The sequence below is a fragment of the Malaya genurostris genome, chromosome 3 (assembly GCF_030247185.1).
Source record: "Malaya genurostris strain Urasoe2022 chromosome 3, Malgen_1.1, whole genome shotgun sequence".
In the NCBI taxonomy this organism is placed as follows: domain Eukaryota; kingdom Metazoa; phylum Arthropoda; class Insecta; order Diptera; family Culicidae; genus Malaya; species Malaya genurostris.
The window spans coordinates 54,584,943-54,608,552 of NC_080572.1; the positions used below are offsets into that span (position 1 = coordinate 54,584,943).

Here is a 23,610-nt window from a genome sequence, read left to right on the forward strand (position 1 = left end):
TATACAGCAATATTAGTATATATTAATACAACAATAAATTTCACAACACATGCATATCCTGTTTAGAACGATTCAAGTAGGATTTCTTATTGTTTGTAATATGACAAATGCTGATTCAAAAATATTTTTAAGAAGTAATAAAGTTGGAATGATATGTTATTGCGTGCAACGACTCTGTTTTTGAAATCCAAAGATAAATTTTAAGCAAAGTCGAAGTTTGCTGGGACAGATAGAAGAGTATACATTTAAAAACCCGAAAAAAAGAATTTTTTTATTGGTATGACTGTTGACAAGTGTCTTCTTATTAGACTTTATCAAAATATGCGACAATTTTCTTATTTCGCTCTTAAATCGAAATTATATTATAGCAATAAAAAGTCCATTTGAAAAAGTATGATGTTTTTCTACTAAAAATCAAATCAAAAATAAATTCAATCGTATCGTGCAACATTACCTGGAGCGTTGCGATGTATTCTTAATATTACCAATTGAAATCGATTTACTTTCCGATTAGCGTGTACGTGTTTTATAACAGCAATAGAAGACATCATATAATCAAGATATTCAGCTCTCATATTTTCCGAACAAATCATTAGCGACATACTTTTTTGATAGCATGGTGCTGCCAGTCGTGTCCGCATCGTAACCGGTACATACAAGTAGATGAGAAAATGTAAAATTCGCGCGTGAAAATAACAGCACTGCATACAGGGCTTGTATTGTGAATCCTCAAACAAACGAAGCAACAAAAAAACACCCGCTGAGAATAATTTGCTTGACATAACTGAATGAAAGTCCTATATTAGAGAGAAACTGGATGCGTGAGAGTATATGCTACTGAGCAGACCAGTTCCCTTGTTTGGTAAATTGCCTGTGCTCTCAGTCTCAATTAACACATGAACTAAGCAATCCATGGCAATGCAATGAAACGAAGGCTTCGCTCTCGTCAGTACTGTACGAGAATGAAGAATTTTGCTTCACGGCGTGCTACAAGATGCGAAGCAAGGTCATACAGGCAATATTTACGGTGTCTTTTTAGTGTAGGTTTGCAGAAATCATTTTTGAACATAACGTTTGTACACCAAGACCAAATTTGATCACATTTCAAAAATATTTCAGACATTTTATAGCATAAATTTTGCATTTGAGTCCGTTTTCAAACGATTCATTTTTTTCTTGAAAAATTATACTGTGTATATATCCTACAAACACAAGAAGCAATGTTTTTTCAATTAATATTCATTGGAACTAAAAGTTATCAATCTAGTTTTCTCATAGGTATCTTCAATATGCGAACCATTCATCAAAGGCTAACCTCATGAAGCATACTCATCAGCTGGCAGACATGTTCAGGAACTAATGAACGTACGAAGCAGCTCTCCTTGCTTGGGTTGCGCTGTGAGTTCTACATAACATACGAATGTATGACATACACTTGACATGATATGTCAGCTGTTTTTCAAAGAAGGGCGAATCTTACATAAGTAAACAAATCGAGTTGGCAAGCGTTTAAATTATGCTGGTGTGCTTGTGCCAAAATACTGGCAGCCAACAGAAATGCAAACTGGCCATATCGTAGTCATAGATCAATATTGGCGTTCTTTTCCATTCAATTCATGTTTAAATTTTTTTTGGAAGGTTGTGAATATTCGTTGGTATGAGAAAAATCTAATGATTTTCGATCCCTTAATTCCTTTGTAGTTCAAATATTATTACAATGTTATTTCTTCAAAAATTGTTTGCTTTCGAAAAAGTACAAAACTACGATTTTCGATCGCCTTCATAACAGCAATATAAGATTTGGAAGAATATCGAGAAGAAAGCAATTTATGAATTTCTTTATGACAGTTTATAACCAAAAACTAAATTCGCTCATTCTGTCCACCATCTAGGATGTTGGAATTACTGTAAGCATCATTTTCAAGTTCTACTCATCAAATCCGCTAGAAAAATACTCATATTGGAATGGTTTCTAACGAATATCGATATGCCGGAAGTCGCCATCTTGTATTTAGAAACGGCTACTAATATTGTGATCGTTTGTAACGAACATCGATATGCCAGAAGCCGCCATCTTGGATTTTGAAACGGCTTCTAACGTCGTTTTCTAACATCCATTCATCAAATCCATTCGAAAAATACCCTTGTGATCAATTGTAACATCGATATGCCGGAAGCCGCCATCTTGTATTTAGAAACGGCTTCTAACGTCGTTTTCTTACATCCATTCATCGAATCTGTTCGAAAAATATTCATATTGTGATAGTTTGTAACGAACATCGATATGCCGGAAGCCGCCATCTTGGATTTTGAAACGGCTTCTAACGTCGTTTTCTAACATCCATTCATCAAATCCATTCAAAAAATACCCATATTGTGATGGTTTCTAACGAATATCGATATGCCGGAAGTCGCCATCTTGGATTTTGAAACGGCTTCTAACGTCGTTTTCTAACATTCATTCATCAAATCCATTCGAAAAATACCCTTGTGATCAATTGTAACATCGATATGCCGGAAGCCGCCATCTTGTATTTAGAAACGGCTTCTAACGTCGTTTTCTTACATCCATTCATCGAATCTGTTCGAAAAATATTCATATTGTGATAGTTTGTAACGAACATCGATATGCCGGAAGCCGCCATCTTGGATTTTGAAACGGCTTCTAACGTCGTTTTCTAACATTCATTCATCAAATCCATTCGAAAAATACCCATATTGTGATCAATTGTAACATCGATATGCCGGAAGCCGCCATCTTGGATTTTGAAACGGCTTCTAACGTCGTTTTCTAACATTCATTCATCAAATCCATTCGAAAAATACCCATATTGTGATCAATTGTAACATCGATATGCCGGAAGCCGCCATCTTGTATTTAGAAACGGCTTCTAACGTCGTTTTCTTACATCCATTCATCGAATCTGTTCGAAAAATATTCATATTGTGATAGTTTGTAACGAACATCGATATGCCGGAAGCCGCCATCTTGGATTTTGAAACGGCTTCTAACGTCGTTTTCTAACATTCATTCATCAAATCCATTCGAAAAATACCCATATTGTGATCAATTGTAACATCGATATGCCGGAAGCCGCCATCTTGGATTTTGAAACGGCTTCTAACGTCGTTTTCTAACATTCATTCATCAAATCCATTCGAAAAATACCCATATTGTGATCAATTGTAACATCGATATGCCGGAAGCCGCCATCTTGTATTTTGAAACGGCTTCTAACGTCGTTTTCTAACATCCATTCATCGAATCCGTTTGAAAAATATTCATATTGTGATAGTTTGTAACGAACATCGATATGCCGGAAGTCGCCATCTTGTATTTAGAAACGGCTTCTAACGTCGTTTTCTAACATCCATTATTCAAATCCATTCGAAAAATACTCGTATTGAGATCGTTTGTAACGAACATCGATATGCCGGAAGCCGCCATCTTGGATTTTGAAACGGCTTCTAACGTCGTTTTCTAACATTCATTCATCAAATCCATTCGAAAAATACCCATATTGTGATCAATTGTAACATCGATATGCCGGAAGCCGCCATCTTGGATTTTGAAACGGCTTCTAACGTCGTTTTCTAACATCCATTCATCAAATCCATTCGAAAAATATTCATATTGTGATGGTTTGTAACGAACATCGATATGCCGGAAGTCGCCATCTTGTATTTAGAAAGGGCTTCAAACATTGTTTGCTGACATCCACTCATCAAAACTTTTCATTTTATTATTCAATTATTATTTGATTTTTTTTTTCAAAAATTCCCTTTTTGCATTCGTTGACAACCCTACGCACCTTGACAAAGTTAAAAGCTACGGTCATTGATCCCCTCCACAGCAGCAATTTGAAATTCAACCATTTCATGGAACGGTATGGATATGAAACCCGTCACTAATGACGCCGTTCTGAATTTCTTCATGAAAGTTTATTGCCAGAAATGAAATTCGCACCGAAGACAAAATGCAGCCGATTCTATTGAGGACTATCATTCTTTCGTTACATTCATCGTCCAACACGAGTAAGACTGCCGCCACGACATTCATGAAGCGCTCGCTCATGACTGTCACATGCGACTTTCATCTGTATGGTTCGTGCGACATTCATGTGTGACAGCCCGAATAGTAGGCAACATGAAAGTTTCCAGCACACGACATTCAAAAAAAATGTCAGCAGTTTCCAGCACTGCATGTCGGAGCTAAAGCTCAGTTTTTGGTCCAATATAATGCCAAGATCACTGATTTTATTGACTTGAATGATCCTGTGGGTAAGGTAAGACCGTAGCCAAAACGGAAGCTACATCATTAAAAAAGAGTATGAAAAGCAGAGGACTCAGATTACTACCCTGTGGTACTCCTGATCCATTGGTAAATGCGGATGATTCGTAAGAACCCAGTTTTACACAAATGATCCTGTGGGTAAGGTAAGACCGTAGCCAAGTAGTTAGCTTGTGTGTGGCTCCGAGCAGACTGAATTTGCGAAGAAGAACTTCATGGTCGATATGATCGAAGGCTGCTTTCAGGTCATCCACCTGTAATTTATTCTCCATTTGGTCGATACATATTGACGTAAATTGCAGTAAATTCGTTGAAACAGAATCCATGCTGGTCAGTTGAAATGTAGCTAGCGATACGACGGAGAATAAATTGATTGACGATGATTTCAAATATTTCACTTTCTGCTGAAAGATTCGTAATTCCACGATACTGTTGGACATTCCGTCTATCTCCATTTTTAAACACAGGAAACATGTAGGATTGTTTCCGAATATCGGGAAACTTTGCCTCATTAAACGATTGGTTGAAGATTTGCGATAATGGTACCGATAAAGCAGCTGCACAGCGGCGGTAAATAACAGCAGGAATTCCATCAGGACCAGGAGAGAATGAGCTTTTAAGCTTTCTGGCAGCGCTAAGTACCATATCAGGTGACACATGGAAGGTGCTTAAATCGGCAACGTTGTGCGGCACAGTAGTGAATACTGAGGTCAACTCAGAGTCAGATGCAGAGCAGGAAGTAAACACAGAGGCAAAGTGTTTTGCAAACAATTCACAAGCAGTGGCTGTAGAAGATGCTGTCACTTCTTCAAGGTAGACATTAGGAGGTACACTTGATGTTTTCCTTTTAGAATTAACGAAGTACCAGAACCCTTTGGGGTTACATCGCAATCCAGATTGAACTCGAAGAACATAAGACCTATATAAGGCAGCATTAAGATTCCGATATGCAATGCTAGCGGCATGGAAATCGTAAGTAGTGAGAGTCGAACGTCTACGGCGAAGTTTACGCTGACAGGCATTTCGTTTTCGGCGCAAAGAACGCAGTAATGGTGTACTCCAAGGTGAGGAAATCGGTCTACGTGTAACGGGAAGATTTGCAACAAGCCAGTCTTGTAATACATTACAAAATTTAAATGTCATTGTGTCAATATCAGATGGTCCAAACAATGCTTGCCAATCAAGATGGAGTAAATAACTTGTCAACGCTGAAAAATCGATCTTTCGGTAGTTCATAGACCGGACATTACTAGCTACGGCTCTCACAGGAGGTTCAACAGTGGGTTGCATCTAAATAACCAATGGGGGGTGGTGGATATCAATCGGTAGAAGAGGAGCAGTTGATTCCTCAATACACAATTCAAGGACACGCCCGAGGTTGTTAGCATGTAAATTAAACTGATTGAGATTTAAGAAATCCATTCCATCAATCAAGGCAGAGCTAGCAGGTGATAGCTGAGATAAATTATCAACACAAATATTTTTATCAGAACCTGTGTCGCATAGCTCTTGGACTGATGCGATATGGGACTCAATGGTACAAACATGAGACATCTCTCTCAGCGATAGTGAAGTATCAATCCTAGCTTCGGAGTGACATATACGTGTAAGATATACTGGTATATGAACATGAAGAGTCTACAGTATCATCTGATTGCTGAGAGTAGTCAATTCTCAATTTGGCCATTTTTAGGCGCTTCAGTTAGAGCGGGCATTCCAAGCTCCATACAGTGTGGCAAGTTCCAGTAGCTTCATTGGTAGATGTCGACGCTCAAATCGATTTTGTACAGTTCACACACTTCTCAAAGTTGAAATTGCAATCATTGACTGCATTGTTTTCAGCACACTTAGGGCAACAGACAGGCTTGACGAAGTACCAAGAATGCCTGCTCATCGACGATGAAACCTACGTCAAAAAGGATTTCGGACAGCTTCCTGGCATGAGGAGATTTTCCTGCGAAGTTTGAGTTTGCTTTTGTGCACAAATTTGCCAAAAACTGATGATTTGGTGAGGGATATGCAGCTGCGGAGCAATGACCAAAGTGTTCGTGACGAATAAGACGATGGACTCGAAACTGTGCAAGGAACAATGCCTCAAAAATCGCGTTCTACCTTTCATTAAAGCCCTTAAAGGTCCCGTGAAGCTTTGGCAACTTGCTACTGCAGCCGGGAAGTCATCCACTGGTACCGCGATAATAACGTAGATTTCATCGTTAAAAACATAAATTCACCCAACTGCCCGCAGTTCCGGCCCATCGAGAGATATTGGGCAGTAATGAAGCGGTAGTGGAAAAACGGCTAGGGACGAGACTCAGATGACGAAAATGTGGACCAACTGTGCCAAGGAAGTTGACTCCGGAGGTGAGCAGCGTTTGATGGGAGAAATCAAGAAGAAGGTGCTCTGGTCGCGCCTTCAATGAATTTCCCAAGTTCACTATGTTATTGTAGTAAACAGCTGCCTAATTTGAAGCGAGCTTTCTCGGGCTCGCTTACGAAAGTGAAACAAACGCCTAAATTAGAAGCCCGACAGCACAGGGAGCTAACTCAGCAGAAGCTGTTTCAATTTCTCCTCCGAAGCACAGAGCAAAGCAAAAAAAAATCCGATTATCATTACTCCCAGGATGACTCCGCCCGTTTTCCGGGTGCTGTTCGGTCTTGACGTCGGCTTCGTTTGTTTATGTTTTTCGCACAGTGAAGTAATGAGCAGTCACGCATTTGGGGACCCGGTACGATGCTCTCCGTCACATTATCAGGTTGATTAAACGGTGATATCCGGAACGGTTCCGACAAAAGAAGAAGGAAAATAGTTATCAAGCAGCTCTATTGATTTTGAGACTCTTGGCTGCTGATGAATCGAGAGTTCGGCGTTCTTGTACGATTGTGGACGGTTGATTCGAGGATCTGTAATTAATCAAAGGTGTAGCGCTAGCTGGAGTTTGTCGACCGGAATCGAATGGGTATTGATCTACATTTCAGTCACTGGTGCGATGCTTTTGACTTCCAAAGATGTCGGTAGTGGGTTCTTGGAAGTTGTTGTAAAGTTGTTACCTGGCAGAACACACACCCTTCAGCTGAAGAGGGAGAGAGTTTAAGATGAAATTAAGAGTTCGTCAAGATTGAGGGCTCTTCTCGATCAGTCTGAATGACCAAGTGTTGATGGATGACCGCGTGGAAGTACTTGTTTACTGCGGGCAAATATTGTTTCAATTGAAGTATAATTGATTTGTACAGTCGGGTGTGTCCAACGAGTCGAGAGTGTCTTGAAATGTGGAATTCTTGGTTGAATGAGTGATGTTAGTGTGGGTCTGAAGTTAGTAGATATAGTTTTGGAGAATGCCTGTGTATCTTTAAACCGTTGAAAACCACTTGAATCACCTCTTTCTATACAAGCGCCCAGTTTTTTAGTTAAGAAAAAAAAACTATTGCGAAACTATTTGATCTAGTTAAATAATGTTTCATGCTGATCAGCGTTCTATTTGTTACAACTGTGCAATCCATAGTACTCAATATACGTGCCGTACGTGCCGTGCATAAGCGATCCAATAAAATATTGAGTCATGCATGAGAAATTTATCGCTTGTGTCGTGCAGAACTCTTTGCTAGTAACATTTTTCATCACAAACCCCGGTAATTGAAACCCATCACCTCGTTGATCTTTTGCTTTGATGATTAATAATCACTGCGGGTGGCAGACGGAAAGAAGCAAGGAAACCGTGCCCGGAATCAAGTCCTCAATTGTGTGCCTCACTCAAAATGATCTCCTCCAAGCAAAACAAATTCAAATTAATTGCAGCTCATATTTCTCATGTCATCTAAAACCGTGCTCTTCGCGCTCTGTTTTCCATTGCAGAATCAGCCAATTCTTCCCAGCAAACCCTAACGCCTGCTGGTGTCCCCGGTAGCAACACTGCCCCGATCGGCGCCGACGACAACGTCGACGAACTGAGCGCCGCGACCAGCAGCAGCCAAACTGTCACGATTATGGACCAAATGAATAATGTGGTGACGACAACGACGACTGCGACCGCCATCGCCAGTACCGTGCATCAGCAGACGACTGCAACTCCGACGATTGCCACGACAATCGGGTACCACAAAATAGCGGCAGCACCTCCGGCGTTCTCACGGCTGCCACCGGACGGGCATGAGTTTCCGCCCAACTTCAGCGAACCGAGCGTCGCGACGATGACCGCCATTAACGGAGGAAGCAACGGTGCCCCGATCGGTGCAAAGGGAGATAAACATTCCAGGTAGGTGGAGGTCGCAAGAAAATGAACCCAAAATGAAGTGGGCGATTTATACGGAATTTTCATTAATTCAAAGCTCTTCCGGTGCTCTGAGCGATTTGTTCTGAATTTGTTTGTGAAATCGGGGAAACTCAACCTACAGAAAGTGGTAGTCTGAAACATTACTGCACAATTATCTACGTAAAGTGTATGGGGCATTCCACTCAAAATCAGCCACCCAATTTTTTTTTTTCTTTGAACTATTTTTTTTTTCGGTAAAGAACTCGAAAATATTCGACACGTATTTTTTTTCAATATGGTACGTGGAATTTTCGAGATATGATTTTTTGAGATTTCGCGTTTGCAAAAAAAAAACCTTTTTTCAACAGCCTATACTGTAAAATCTACTAAAGATACAAAAATTGGTCCAAGACATAAAATGTGCGTCTTTTCCTAAAATTTCAAATAAGCAATTCCAAAAAAACAACTTTTAAAGTTAATTTAAAGAAAAAAAATAAAAAATTTCTAAACAAATAAAAAAATTTCAAACTAGGGCCTAATTTTTTTTTTAGTTGTAAAAAGAAGTCTTAGGGGTTTAACTTAATCTTGGCAAAGTTTCAGAGTGGAAAAATCAATACTTTCGGAGCCATTAAATTTTTCAATCACGACCCGCACGCGTGGAGCGTACCGCAGCACAACTCGCTCGAACATGGGCTTAACTTGTCGACACATGTCGCGCCACTGATCGAATCCTAAAGAATCGATCAGCAGGAGAGTTGAACTCACTGATGATGAAGTGCAAAAATAAAGGTTGAAGATAAAACCACTTTTTCACCAAGACAATGCATCACCGAAGTAAGCTAATAAAAAAAGTGGGTGGGTAATGTCAGAGACATAACTGGATGTCGTGAATACGAAAACAACTGACGTTTTCCTTAACACTTCCGAATATCAATTAGTTGATCAATTGTATGAAATTGTATGTGGAATTTGAAACGATGCACCTAAAATAAAGTACAGATTAGATACATTTAACATTCTGAAACATTAATATTATGAAATAACCAGTATAGTTCTTTATAATAAAATAATGGTGACTTTGAAAAGAACCTTTTATGAAAGCGTTTGTGATAGAGAGTGATGAGTTGAATTCGAATTCCGATGGATGCCGCTGACTTCCGCCATCTAATTCCAGGCTGAACTGTTGTACGTGGGTGCGATACTGATATGGTAGGTTTAGGTGTAGCGTTTACAACCGATTATAATCTTCCAATAAAGAAAACATTAATTCGCTGGGTTGATCAATGATGCAATAGGCTTAATTTATTGAACGAAACTATCAATATTCTATAGGGATTCGTTTCTAGCATTCAGAAGGGTCAAATTGCGTAATTCTCTACGACATTAAACTCTGGAACATTTTTCGCAAAAACAAAGAAAGCTTCACTTGATCTCGATTACTGTGAATTTTACACAGCGAAAAGTGCAAAAATTTAACCAAACTGTTCTAGATTTGCACTAAACTGAGGATATTTCCTTTCGATTTGCAAACAACAAATCCTAATAGTTCTTTAGAAAATTTTTAGAGCCATTAGAACGGCTGATTTTGTGTAATGCTCTCCACCGTTGCTTTTTCATCCATGCAAATCACTGGCAGCTGTGACGTAATCGCTATTGTTGGAAGCGAAACTAGCTTTGCAAATGGCACAAAATACATTTGCTCGCAGTGGCGATAGAATCCAAACTGATCCAATTTTTGTTAAGAGGCTTGTTTTTAACTGATTTCGTTTGTAGCTTTTTCACTAATGGGCGGTCCTAACGGCTATAAAAATAGTCGCATACAGAATTTTAATGTCGATTATTTCATTTCGGATTTGCATAATTTATTGAAAGAAACTATCAGGTTGCTGTACGGGATTCATTCCTGCCTTTTAGAAGGACCAAATTGTGGAATTCACTACGATATTAAACACTGTTCGGAACATTTTCTCGAACGATTTGTTGTACAGCAGCAGATATTTTGTTCTCTTCCTCAGAACGCGTTCTGATTGGCTGGTGTTGACATAGATCAAATGAGACAGGTTGCTCAATACTGTACTATTGAAATACTTCAAAGCATTTGCTATACACGTTTAAGTTGAAAAATTTCGATTCTTTTGGCAGTTAGATTATATAAATCCTTTCACAGATCACTGAGCTATGAGCTTTAAAAATACGAGCAAGGCAAACGCGGTTTATGGATTATCCTCTTTGACACTCGTTTATACCAAACATTTCAGAAAAGTTTAATTATGAATTATTTGAGATTATGTCACAGAACTGATAATTTTATCATAAAATTGTGATCATAAAATTGTGTCGACAAAACACTTGTTGAAAATTTTAACCAAGAGTCTCAAGGCAACATCGGGAAGATTTTTAATAAGAATGTTAAAAATTCCATCATGTTTTTAAGTTTCCTAATAATTGATTCAATTTCATCAAATTTCGTCTCAATAATGTTATCTTGTAATAACACTTGAAATATGACCATTTTTCAGCGAGACTTCATTTTCAATAGGACTCACAACGTTCAAATTAAAATTGTGGACACTCTCGAACTGCTGAGCAAGTTCTTGAGCTTTTTCGTTATTTGTAAGAAGTATTTAATTTCATTCCTTGAGAGCAGGAATTGGTTTCTGAGGTTTCTTAAGAACCTTAGAAAGTTTCCAGAAAGGTTTAGAATATGGTTTTATTTGTTCAACTTCTTTAGCGAAATTTTCATTTCGCAAAAGTGTAAATTTATGTTTAATTTCTTTTTGTAAATCCTTAACTATGTTTTTCATAGTAAGATCACGAGAACGTTGATATTGTCGTCGACGAACCTTCTTCAACCGAATGAGCAGTTGAAGATTGTCATCGATGATAGGAGAATTTAATTTAGTTTGAGCTTTGGGAACTGAAAGATTTCTAGCTTCGATAATATAATGATTCAAATTATCAATTGCTGTGTCGATGTCCGCAGAATTTTCTAAAATAGTTTCATGATCCACATGATTTTCAATGTGAGATCTGTAATCCAACCAATTAGCTCTATGATAGTTGAATATAGAACTTATTGGATTAATTATAGCTTCGTTGGATAGTCTGAATGTTACAGGAAGATGATCTGAGTCAAAGTCAGTATGTGTAATCGGTTCACTACAAACATGACTTTGATCTGTTAGAACCAGATCAATTGTAGACGGGTTTTTCACGGAAGAGAAACAAGTCGGATTACTGGGATGAAGAACTGTGAAGTAACCAGCAGAGAGTTGATTATGAAGTATTTTACCATTACTGTTATTTTGCCTACAATTCCACTGGACATGATTAGCATTTAAGTTCCCTATTACGAAAAATTTCTATCGATATCTTGTAAGTTTTTGCAAATCGCCTTTAAAAAAATTCAATTGTTCGCCGATGCATTGGAATGGCAAATATGCTCCAGCGATGAAATAAATTCCATGAATGGTTTCAACTTCGATTCCCTAGCTTTCAATAACTTTAATATTGAAAGAACGTAAAATTCGATGTTTGATTTGCCGTTAGACAAAAATGGAAACTTCACCACCCATTCCAGTAAACCTGTCAAATCGATGAACCAAATAATGAGGATTGCTTTTCAATATGGCAATATGAATTTTGTGAACTTTGAGAAAATTATAAAATTCATCTTCACTCGATTTTAAAGATCGAGCATTCCTATTTAAAATATTCAAATAATTATTTAACATCACTGTTACATTTTAAATTCATTATAATATTATTTGCAGATTGCCATCCGATTAAAATGTTTCAAAAAGTGATGAAGTCGAATTCATTCGGATGATCATTTGAAAAATTTGATCTTGTAGGTAGATCATTTTATTTTCCGTTATATCGCCTAAATCGACTTCGTTCAAAGAAGCGAATGGCATTGAAGGAATATTGGTAGGTAGATGTCTACCTGTTACACTAGTGTAACTGCCATTAGAAGATGATGATTTGGCCGATCTACCTATTTATAAATTGTTTTCGTTAGAAGATGAACTGGATGGCGTTCCTGTGCTTTGATTATTTACTTTAGAAGAATTAAGTGATAGTTTTCTACCTGTCACCAAAGCGTAACTGTCATTAGAAGAAGATGATGACGAGGTCGATCTACCTGTCAATAAAATGTTTTCGTTAGAAGACGAATTGGAAGGCGTACCTGTTTTTTGTTTTAAATTCGAAGAAATAAGTGCCTTAGAAGAATTGGGCGTGGCATTTGTAACGTTTTTTTTGATTTTCAGGTATGTTCTGTAAATTTAAGGTCGTTGATTTGACTTGTTGTCTAAGCGAACGAGCGTTTATAATTTTTTCCCTGACTTTTTTCATAAGTATTACTTGAGAAGGGGCAAAACCAAGCAATTTTTTTAGTTCATTGTTAATTTCATCAGTACTTTGATAATTTGATAAGCCTTTCAAGACAGCCTTGAAGGGTCTGTTTGATTTTATATCATATGAATAAAATTTATGAATTCGGACAAATATCGGATTAGACGTTCGTAATCTTCCAATCCATCAACCAAGACTCGACATTCTCCTCTTCGTCCGATTTGAAATGAGACTTTTACTTCCGGGAGAAAAGTAGGAAGCTCAGTACGGAATGCTTTGAAGTCGGAAATCATCACCGTCACTGGTGGCATAGATTGTTGTTTCTTCCCAGAAAGACAAGCGTCCATTTTGAGAATTTTTGAAGAATTTTCTTCTATGTTGCCTCAATCGGATTCAGGAAGAATCTCGTAAATATTGTTAGACGGCATAGGATCAACGGAAGACAAATCCGTCCGTTGTCTTTTATTTTTACATTCAGATTCTATAAGATCGTGAATGTTATTAGAAAATTGTTGAGAAACGAATTGTGATTTATTCGGTATTGAATTATTTTTAGGCTTAGCCTTGTTACCTTTCCAGTTGGACGCAGGCATTTTTGAAATGAATGAAATTTGAAATTAAATTAACTAGGCTAAATTAGCCTTCAATTAGACTCCTAGTTTGGAAAAGTCTTGATAAAGACTGATTTTGTGGTAGTCTTAATAAAGACTTATTAGTTCGAAGAATAATTCTTTGAATAGCTAGCCTTAAAAAGGTTTATTAATTTCTTAGGCTTGAAATGGACTGATTGTATTAGAATATCACTCTTTGTATAGCCTTGAGAAAGGCTGACTAATTGTTAGTTTTTAAAAAGACTGTTAATGATTCAGGTAGGCTTGAAAAAGACTGAAGCATTGAATCAATGAAACTCTAATGAATGAAGCTACGCGTGCGGTGCGAACGACTGTTCAACACTGACTCAAAAAATAACTTAATTTTAATGCAAATGTCGATACATCGCAATCTACAATAATTCTCTTAGTTCCAATAAATAATGTTCTCTAAAATCTCTTTGCAGCTACGAGGACATTCCTGATCTGCCGAAAAGCCATCCACCAGCTGTGCCTCGCAAAGTCTATCGTCAGGATCTGGTCCTGAAGCCACTAGATCAAAACCAATCGACGGAGACCGTTTACAAGAAGCCACCCGTCTTCCCGTCGTCACCGGCCAGATCCAACTCGTTGGTAGCCGATATCAGCAACAGTCCCGGAAAGGCGACACACGCCGAGGGAACACGCCGCCGATCGTTCGATATTCACGAAATAAACAAACCACCCGCTCGGGTGACTCTGGTCGGATCAAATTGGCGCAAGGATGAGAAATCTGAACGAAGTGTTCGCGATAAAATTGCCATGTTTTCCAACGGGTCCTCTGCTGGTGGAGGCGGAGCAGGATCGGAGAATGAAGGATCCACGGTGCTACGAAAGTTCAGTAAAGATTTCACCAAGAGCTCGGAGAATTTACTCAGTGTTGGTGATGGAGGGCATCCTCGGAAAGGGGTCGATCCCATTGAAGCCTATGCAACACTGAGAAAGAAAGCACATAGCGTGGAGAACTTGGACGAGGTAGATAGCATACCGAATGACAGCGAGTTCAAACCCTTGGACAACGGAGGGTATAAGACCAAATTTAGTTTGGAAACGTCGAAACCCGTGATGTTAGGGAAAGCGTTCAGCGTTGAGAATTTGAATCCGTCTAACGTGGTAAAAGCAATGAGTGATGATAGCAAATATGACGGCGGAGGACTATTTGGAAATGCTAAAATTCTATCAAGAACTACAAGTTTTTCTGGATATTCTAATGGAAGTAGTCTAGCATCGATTAACCATAACGTTGAAGAAAGGAGAAAGTCCTCGATTACAAATTTACTCGAACAGAGAAAGAAATCAATGTCAAAGCTGCGAGGATTAGTTATTCCAGAAAAGGTACCCGAAACAGAGGTTCTTCCGGACTCCAAGATCATTGGTCTTCCCATAATTAAAAGTAAAGATTCGGAAAAGATTTTATCCTCCCACGTACTTAGCAGAACTCCAGAAAGTACTTACACCAGGAAAAGTACTACCTTGTCAGCACCGTCTAAATCCAATGGCAATCAGTTCACTCCGATGGTGACCCCGAAACCATCCGTCGACATTGGTGGCAGTTATAAAAGCATTTTCCGTAATCTCAATGGTTCCTCCTTAAAACCGGAACCAAGAATTGAGCTTGACGAAGAAGTTTTCCGTAAACCCATCGCACTAATACCCCCGGCCAAACCCCCGCGAACCTCTCTGGTCTATCCAGCTCCGAAAGGTTTGGATCAACGCAGTCAGACTACCGAGGATGAAAGCGATGATAGTGACTCGGTGTTGAGTTCCCGAGTTTCTTCGCCACCTGTATCACCGGTGGCTCCGTCACCACCGGAAAAGTATGTCCTCACCAGAACACTTAGCTCTGAGACAAACACTTCGATCGCTAGTTCCAACTCAACGTTGACTTCTAGCTCCGGCTCACAGGCCAGTTGCAGCTCGGTTGGAAGCACACCGGCAATCGACATGAGCCGACGTATCTCAAAGTCTTCGTCGAGCGAGATGAGTATGAACCGAAAGAATGTTCTAGCATCAGCCAAATGTCGAAGCGGGCGGGGAGATTTGAAAATTGAGGAAGCCGCCAACGGAAAGACGAAACGATATGAGGATGGCGACAGTACTGATGGGTATGAGGAAGAAGAGCGACGAAAGTCGAAATCTAAACCAAGAGGATCAATCAACAATGGGAAGAATTCATCGAACGGATTCGAAGAACAGGAACTGACGCACTACAAGGTGGTGGATACGGCAGACAGTATTGTAGATAAGGTCATCAAGGTCGCTTCATACGTTGAGGTGGTTTCGGACGTTGAAGAAAACGCCAGTGTTGAGACGGAAGTGGTAATTCCAATGCAGAAACCGATTGAATCCATCAAGGAAAAGATTAGCTTTAATGCTGCGAAAAGTACTTCCGTTGACAGTGGAGCTGCGAATGCAATGTCCGATCTGGCCAAATGGGTTCGACATGAAGCGGCGAAGACAATTGTGAATAAAGAAAGTGAATTGCCCGCCCGTAATGAAACGAAGAAATATGTTCGACCAGTTTCCGAACAGCCTCCTAAACCCAGTGAAGACATCAAACCGTCTCCTGTGAAACGAGAACTGCGATCTTCGGTTGACACTAAAAAATTAAATCTGGCTGAAATTCGAAAGTCATTCGAAGCAAAATCGAATGGCAGCACCGTGGTTCCTTCTCCTATCAAAATAGCTTCTAAAGAACTTTCAACTCCCGTTGGAAAAACAGTCGCCAATCAGCACGATCGTTTTTCGTCTTGGGATTCATTGGCTTCTTCATCTTCCGGAGTTTCCTCACTACAGGCCAACAGTATGCTCGGTAATGCCGTTGCCAACTGTACCGGCTCGTCGCAAACTCTTCAGAGTACTCCATCGGATTACGGCAGTTTCTCGTCATTGGGTAGCAGTCATAGTCTGATTACCCCACAGGACCTACAGCTAATTATTGAGGAAGCTGATCCACCACTGGCAGCACCGGAAGCGTTTGTCATCGTTCTACAACGAGAGACTCCGGAATCCAGCATCGGTATTACACTTGCTGGAGGATCGGATTACGAAGCGAAGGAAATTACGGTAAATGACTTTGAATGCAAGATTTTTCGGAGATTTTGTTAAAGGAAACATATGTATCTTTGTAGATTCACAAAATTTTGAATAATTCCCCGGCGGAAAAAGACGGTCGTTTGAAACGAGGTGATCGAATCCTTTCCATTAATGGGCTGAGTATGCGTGGGTTGACTCATCGTGAGTCGTTGAGTGTACTTAAGGTAAGTTCGATTATTTGACTCCCATTAAAATAAACGGCCGTAAACGGTTGTATTTGATTTCAGACACCCCGTCCTGAGGTGGTAATGGTAATAACCCGTTCCAAATCGCTCGTCATCGATAACAGCATTTTGGGCAAAACCAAAAGGCCATCACTGGGTTCGCTCAGTTCGTTAGCAGAGAAGAATGAAATTTCCGACTATGAGCGAAAGATTAAAATCCAACACAAGGCATCGCGTTCACTAGATCTAGATCTGGATATCGTTTCCAACGAAGGTTGGTCACTAGGAGAAGAAGATCGATCAATTGTAATTCAAATTGACTCATAATTTTTTTTCTTAGCCGAAAGTGTATTCGACGGAACTGCTTCTGAGGATGGCCTGCTTTCCGCTGATGAATCCAAATGTTCCTCGATCACTCCCGCTAGTGGTGAGCTTTCTCTGGTCTGCTGTGGTATGTGAGTTCAATTCTAATAATTGTTTATTTTCAGATGAAATCACCGCTTCGAACATAGACAACCGAGTGGTGGAAATTGTGAAAGATGGTGCCGGCCTTGGCTTTTCCATCGAGGGAGGGTACGATTCGCCTGCCGGAAACAAACCGCTGTTGATCAAAAAAATCTTCATGGGTAAAATCGATCGTAGCTAACAGATCGGAATTTAAGTGCTAATAATCGTAATAATCCACTCTAGGAGGTGCTGCCGAAAAATCCGGTTTACTGAAGGCCGGCGAAGAAATTGTTGCCATTAACGACTTCTCGATCGAGCGCATGACCCGGATACAGGTCTGGAACATGATGAAGAAGCTACCGAACGGCGGTGTCCGAATCACACTCAAGTGAACTGACTGAACGAGCACCGAAACGAATCGCGCGGAAAAGGACTACGGGAAGTAAAAGCGCCGATCGTACTTCACGACACGATAGACAGCTTTTCCTATAAATAATTACTAGTATTGATAAGGCAGAAGCCAATCCGTCACTGAAGGGCGGCTTACGCGGCAGCAATAATAATCAAATTATTATCTCTATTCTTATACAATCCACTTTTTAAACGAATTCTAGTGAGCTAAGAAAATTGTTGTTTGTATATTTTTTTTTATATTCGTATTTCGAAATTGTATACAGAAAAAAAAACTATTTATATTTTGGTAAAAAGTGTAGTCATTCATTAACAGCAAACATTATTAAAATGAAATCTAAAAATGTTTTAGACTGATCTGTGAAATTAGCAACTTCGACTCGGTCGAATGTTCGCAACTTTATACGAAGCGTAGCAAAAAACAAATCGAAAAAATCTGGGTAACGCATCTGTGAGTGAAACAAGCAAACAAAAAACAACAATCATTATAGATATAATTTTAGTCAAGCTAACTAAAAAACTCGTATTTGTGTAAGGCAAGTGTTGCATAGCATCCCAAAACTCGAAGTAAATTACCGCTGTTAGATCGTCAGTTCACTTATCGAATGATGACCTAAATTATTTCGGATATTCTCATATCTTTATCCGTGTTTGCACTCTGCGTAACAATCGAACCCAAAAATGTTCATTCTCGTTCAAAAACCTTTCAATGCTGTTCTTGTCAACTTTCTATTTTCGAAAACTATTCCTCTTTAAGTTCTTTTTCTAGGACTTACAGCTCGTACACAAACGCAGTCTAAGAAGCCGCTTTGTCCATACGTTCGTTTTACCCGATACTTCCAAAAATCTTTCGAAGTTGAACTGAGTCCTATGGAAGCGGTAGTTTCTTCAATGTTCTATGCAACTGAAAATGTGTCCGCGGGGATTTCTAACAGCCCATGTTTTGTTTTTCTGAGAGAAAACACTAACACAAACAAACGTACTAATGCTAATGTTATTCCTATATTTTGCAGCGGTAGTGCTGAAAGTACTGTTACAAATAACAAAACTGTTTGAATTGGAAGCCGCTTTGATGGATGATATGAAAATCCTCTTGCCTTAGTGATGAATTGCTTAACAGCCGACTATTTAACATTTTAAATCGTTTTGTACGTAACGTAAAAAAAACTCATTGGCTAAAAGCGCAACACACTACACTGGTCTTGCTTTGTGTTTCTAATCCTGATATGTTTTAATTATTATTTTATTATTTCTGTAGATATTTATAAACCACAAAAAAATTGGTTTAAATAAAATGCGGTAAATTTTCCAAAGCAATGATTGATTTATTGATGACTCCTGTGTATCCTACAAAACGAAAACAATAGTATGAACGCGGTTGCTTTCGCCAAGAATCAGATGTTAGAATGAACATATCAAATCTAACAAACTAACGAACACGTTTAAATACAGAAAACATTCGTAACCTAATACACTGGAACCTCAATTTACGCGCAAAGTCGAGAGGTGCGTAAACTAAGTAAAACTTCTTCGTTTTTTTTTTATTTTAATATATATTACATAAAAATATAACCATGGAAATCCGAAAGAGATATTCCAGGATCCAAGAATTAATAGAAAAATAGAAGGACTACACTGTGCCACAGTAAGCACGGTTAGTGTGCATTTTTCATATTTTTAGAGCTACACATTGCTTACTGGTCTATTTTCTAGTATACTGGTTTCAGGTATGTTCTGAGTAGTCCAAGAACTTCAGTGAAAACAAGTCTTAAGAGCAATCAGCAGCTTATGAATAAATTTTCAATGCTGTTCATAGTTACATATTGGTTACTTGTCAATTCTGATCTGTTTCAGAAATATTTTCAGTCATCCAAGGACATCAGTGAATCACGAGTATGGAACGTGAAGATGTACCAGTATCACGAACAGTAATCACTGTAGCGGAAAAAATCATTTTTCCAACAAAATTTTGGTGATTTGATGATGTTCGTAATAACCACAAGCTCATCAAAGTAATACTTTTTTCTTTGAAGTGAGTTCCGTAATCTGGACCTACATTCACTTCACTTGATTTCCACCGTGAAGTGATACCTATAATAAGGGTCACAATTAGTACTAAGGGCCAGTATGTTAATTTGCTGAATATAATTCTACGAGCATATACCGTACGTCATACAAAAGTCTCCATTCACGCGTTTTTATACTGATTTCGTTTTTCGAGAGAATTCTCGGATACCCACGACCATAAATATTTAATCAACTGAAGCATGTTAGATTGTTTTGCATACGTATACATAACAATTTCCTTCATTATTGCAAAAGTTTTTTAAACGCGATCACTGCGTAAATCTATATATATATATATATATATATATATATATATATATATATATATATATATATATATATATATATATATATATATATATATATATATATATATATATATATATATATATATATATATATATATATATATATATATATATATATATATAAAATTGCAGAGGTCATTCTTTGTAATCGCATCACTTAAGAACGGATGGACGGATTTACATGATTCTTTTTGTGTTTGATCAGATTCTACCCCGGCCGGGTTCGTACATCAAAAATTTTTGGAAAATTTGCCGGAAACGTTGGAAAAATCCATAAAGTTGTTTTGTATGGAGAATGAAATTTTCCGTTGAAAAAGTCGTCAATGATTGCTACTGATTGATCTACGGTTGATGTTTGGCGCGCAACGAGTAGCATAAGTGCTTGGCCGTCGAAAGAAAGAATACTAGATCGTTGAAAGAATCATTTGGCGCGCAACGAGTTGTTTTGTGGGAAGTTCTCGCATGCATACTTGATTCATGTTCTTCGTCATTCCGAGCCACGCGCCTAATTGGATATCAACATTATTGCTTACTAATGTCGTTTTCGCTTGAGAAAACTGAAACTGAGCCAGGGTAGTTTCATCAAACACTTTTTAACGAAACTGTGTTGGTTTCGCACTTAGCAACGAGGATCTGAACAAACCTGATATAAAAACCAGGTTCGAAACTGGTTCGATTTTTAGTTCAACAATGTTGAAACTAGGTTTGAAACTAGCTTCAAACAAATGGTTTGACAGCAGTTAGGGAGGAAACTGGGAGAAATTTAGAATTAAACGAAAACGAACTAAATGACTGGCGGAATGTATACTGTTCTAGAAATAGACAGGAGAAAAAGTTCTGATATCGTTCACCAGTTGATGGATTGTGTGTAATGGAGTCAGATGAATAATATTGGTCATTCTGAGTGTGAGTTTAACAAAACTTGAAATTTTTGAATTAATCAATGAAAAGATTGAAGCGCTAAGATCAAACTAAGAGATTTTCCTTGAATTTTGCTGATTAGATCAATGTTCAAGAGGATTACCATAATGGATTTAGACTGACATTTTCTATGCATTTTCTGTGAAGAATGTTCAAATTTGTAAGATCAATATCAAATTAAAATTTAAGCGTCGTCTCACTAAGCAACAAAAAGTTCCACAGTACCTGAAAAATATCCACTTTAATAGAGCTATAGAGAACGCGTGGCACTTTTTGGCAACTTGAACGCATTTCTGAGAAAACTTTGTCGCTACTTAAAAGCTTTACCCTTGTAAACTGTTCAAAGTTAGTTCTGTTGTGTTGGGTGAACATTCAAGTATGAGTAATTCCCTAAAAACGGACTGTTCAGAATACTTCGTATGCTTCTTAAGTCAAATCTTTTTTTACGAAATTTTCGTTACTTTGGCTAAATACAAATTGTGAATATATTCCACCAAATGAAGAACTCTAGAAAAGAAACTCTTCAACATAGTGTTAAATTTGTCAATACAAAACTCTGGTTAGTAAGCTTTTTCATCGATTACCGAAAGCAAGAATCACATCTGGAAGAGAAAACGTGGCACCTTATATCCTATATGTCGAAGCCATTAGAGAGAGATCTCTGTTCAGTTCTTTGATACAAAGGATGAAATGATAATCTGTACCTTTGCTCAATTTTTGCCTAACAGAAGTATTTCACATTTTACAATATTTTTTGGTGATATTTCTTTTTTGGGCTGAAGCGAATGTGTGTCCAATTCCGTTGTTTGTAGGTTAATCAGAAAAATAATGGGGAGAAACGTTAACCACTTAGTCGCCAATTCTGCTGTTCGAAAACATAAATTCGAACAAATAATTTTTGGGCGAGACGAAGTTCGACGGGTCAGCTAGTTAAATATAAAATCTAGAGATGGGCAATTCGTTCGCGAACGGTTCAAAAGAACTAGTTCTTTTGAAAGAATGAACGAGCTATAGTTCTTTTCTCGAGAACGGTAGTTCCTCAGTTCAAAGTCGAGGGATCTTTTTTTTTGTTTTTTAAGCTCGCTCAACCTTTTTTCAAGAACGGTACTAATAAGAAAGTTTCGTCACGAAACCTCAGTTCTATTTCGAGGGACCTTTTTTTCCTCGCTTAAGCTTACAAAAGTGAGTTCTCGTTCAGTCTTTGAACAAACAAACCAACTATGAAAAGAACGAACGAACGGCTCTGGAGAACTAGTTCTTTCAACAGAACTCTGCATCACTGAACGGTTCTTTGAAATGAACTGTTTTGCCCATCTCTAATAAAATCTATATATAAAAATGGATGTAAGTTTGTATGTTTGTAACGCCATAACTTCGGAACTACTGAACGGATTGCCACCAAACTTGGCACAGGTACTTCTTGCATTTCAGAGATGGTTTAAGGAGTATTATTATAGGGGAGGGTGCGTAGCAAGCGCCATAAACAAGGGGGGTCATGGAAAAATTCATATAACTTGACAAGAATCGATACGTTTTAAAGACCATAAAAACATTTTGCATACCTTAGATATGACTATACGGGGGGTGGATGTAGCAAGTGCCTTTAAAAAGGGGGGTTTAATGTTTAAAACGGCAAAGGTTCGAAACTACTGAACGGATTGCCACCAAACTTGGCACAGATACTTCTTGCTCTTCTGAAAAGGTCTTAAGGGTAAATTTAGAGGGGAGGGAGCGTAGTAGGTGTTCTTAAAAGGGGAGGTCATGAAAAAATTTGTCTAATTTGACGAGAATCGATACTTTTTTAAGACCGTAGAAACATTTTTCATATATTAGATATGATTATATGGGGGGTGAATGTAGCAAGTGCTTTTAAAAAGGGGGGTGTAATGTTTGTAATGGCACAACTCCGGAATTACTGAACGGATTGCTATCAAACTTGGCACATGTACTTCAGAGATGATCATAAGCGTATTTTTATAGGGGGAGGGAGCGTAGCAAGTGTCATTACCAAGGAGGGGTCATGAAAAAATTCATATAAATTGTCGAAAATCGATATTTTTTTAAGATCTTTGAAACATTTTGCATACCGTATATATGATTTAATGGGGGATGAATGTAGCAAGTGCCTTTAAAAAGGGGGGTGTAATGTTTGTAATGGCATAATTTCGAGACTACTTAACGGATTCCTATCAAACCTGGCACATGTGCTTATAGCTCTTCAGAGATGGTTATAAGAATATTTCCATGGGGGGAAGGAGCGTAGCAAGTGTCCCTAACAAAGGTGGTTATGAAAATTTTTATCTGATATGACGAGAATCGGTACTTTTTTAAGACCGTAAACACTTTTTGCACAACTTATTTTTATAGGGGAGGAAGCGTAGCAAGTATCATTAACAGGCTATGAAAAAAGGCGGGTGAGTAATATCAGAGACATAACTGGATGTCGTTAATACGAAAACAACTGTCATGTTCCTTAGCACTCTGAAAATCAATTAGTTGATCAATTGTATGAATTATGCAGCCATTCCCTTTTTTCGCATTTTTCTCAAAAACAAAGAAGGCTTCACTTGATCTGGATTACTGCACGGAAAGACCGAAATCAACATTTTGGCGAAAAAATTAGTTGATTTTCTGATTTTAGTTAGTTATTTTTTGAGACAACTAAAAAAAATC

The 23,610-nt window shown here is 38.3% G+C and overlaps 1 protein-coding gene across 1 annotated transcript in view; it reads left to right on the forward strand.

Annotated features, from left to right (window-relative positions):
- The window catches only part of LOC131437138 (uncharacterized), a 489,986-nt gene extending 471,032 nt beyond the window's left edge, over positions 1-18,954 (forward strand). Inside the window, exons 3-9 of the mRNA XM_058606305.1 lie at positions 8,142-8,541; positions 13,952-16,589; positions 16,655-16,783; positions 16,847-17,057; positions 17,124-17,210; positions 17,272-17,409; positions 17,474-18,954. Coding sequence (XP_058462288.1) covers positions 8,142-8,541; positions 13,952-16,589; positions 16,655-16,783; positions 16,847-17,057; positions 17,124-17,210; positions 17,272-17,409; positions 17,474-17,622 — 3,752 coding nt within the window. The 3' untranslated portion in view covers positions 17,623-18,954. The remainder of the gene's footprint in view (positions 1-8,141; positions 8,542-13,951; positions 16,590-16,654; positions 16,784-16,846; positions 17,058-17,123; positions 17,211-17,271; positions 17,410-17,473) is intronic.
- Positions 18,955-23,610: the final 4,656 nt, after the last annotated feature.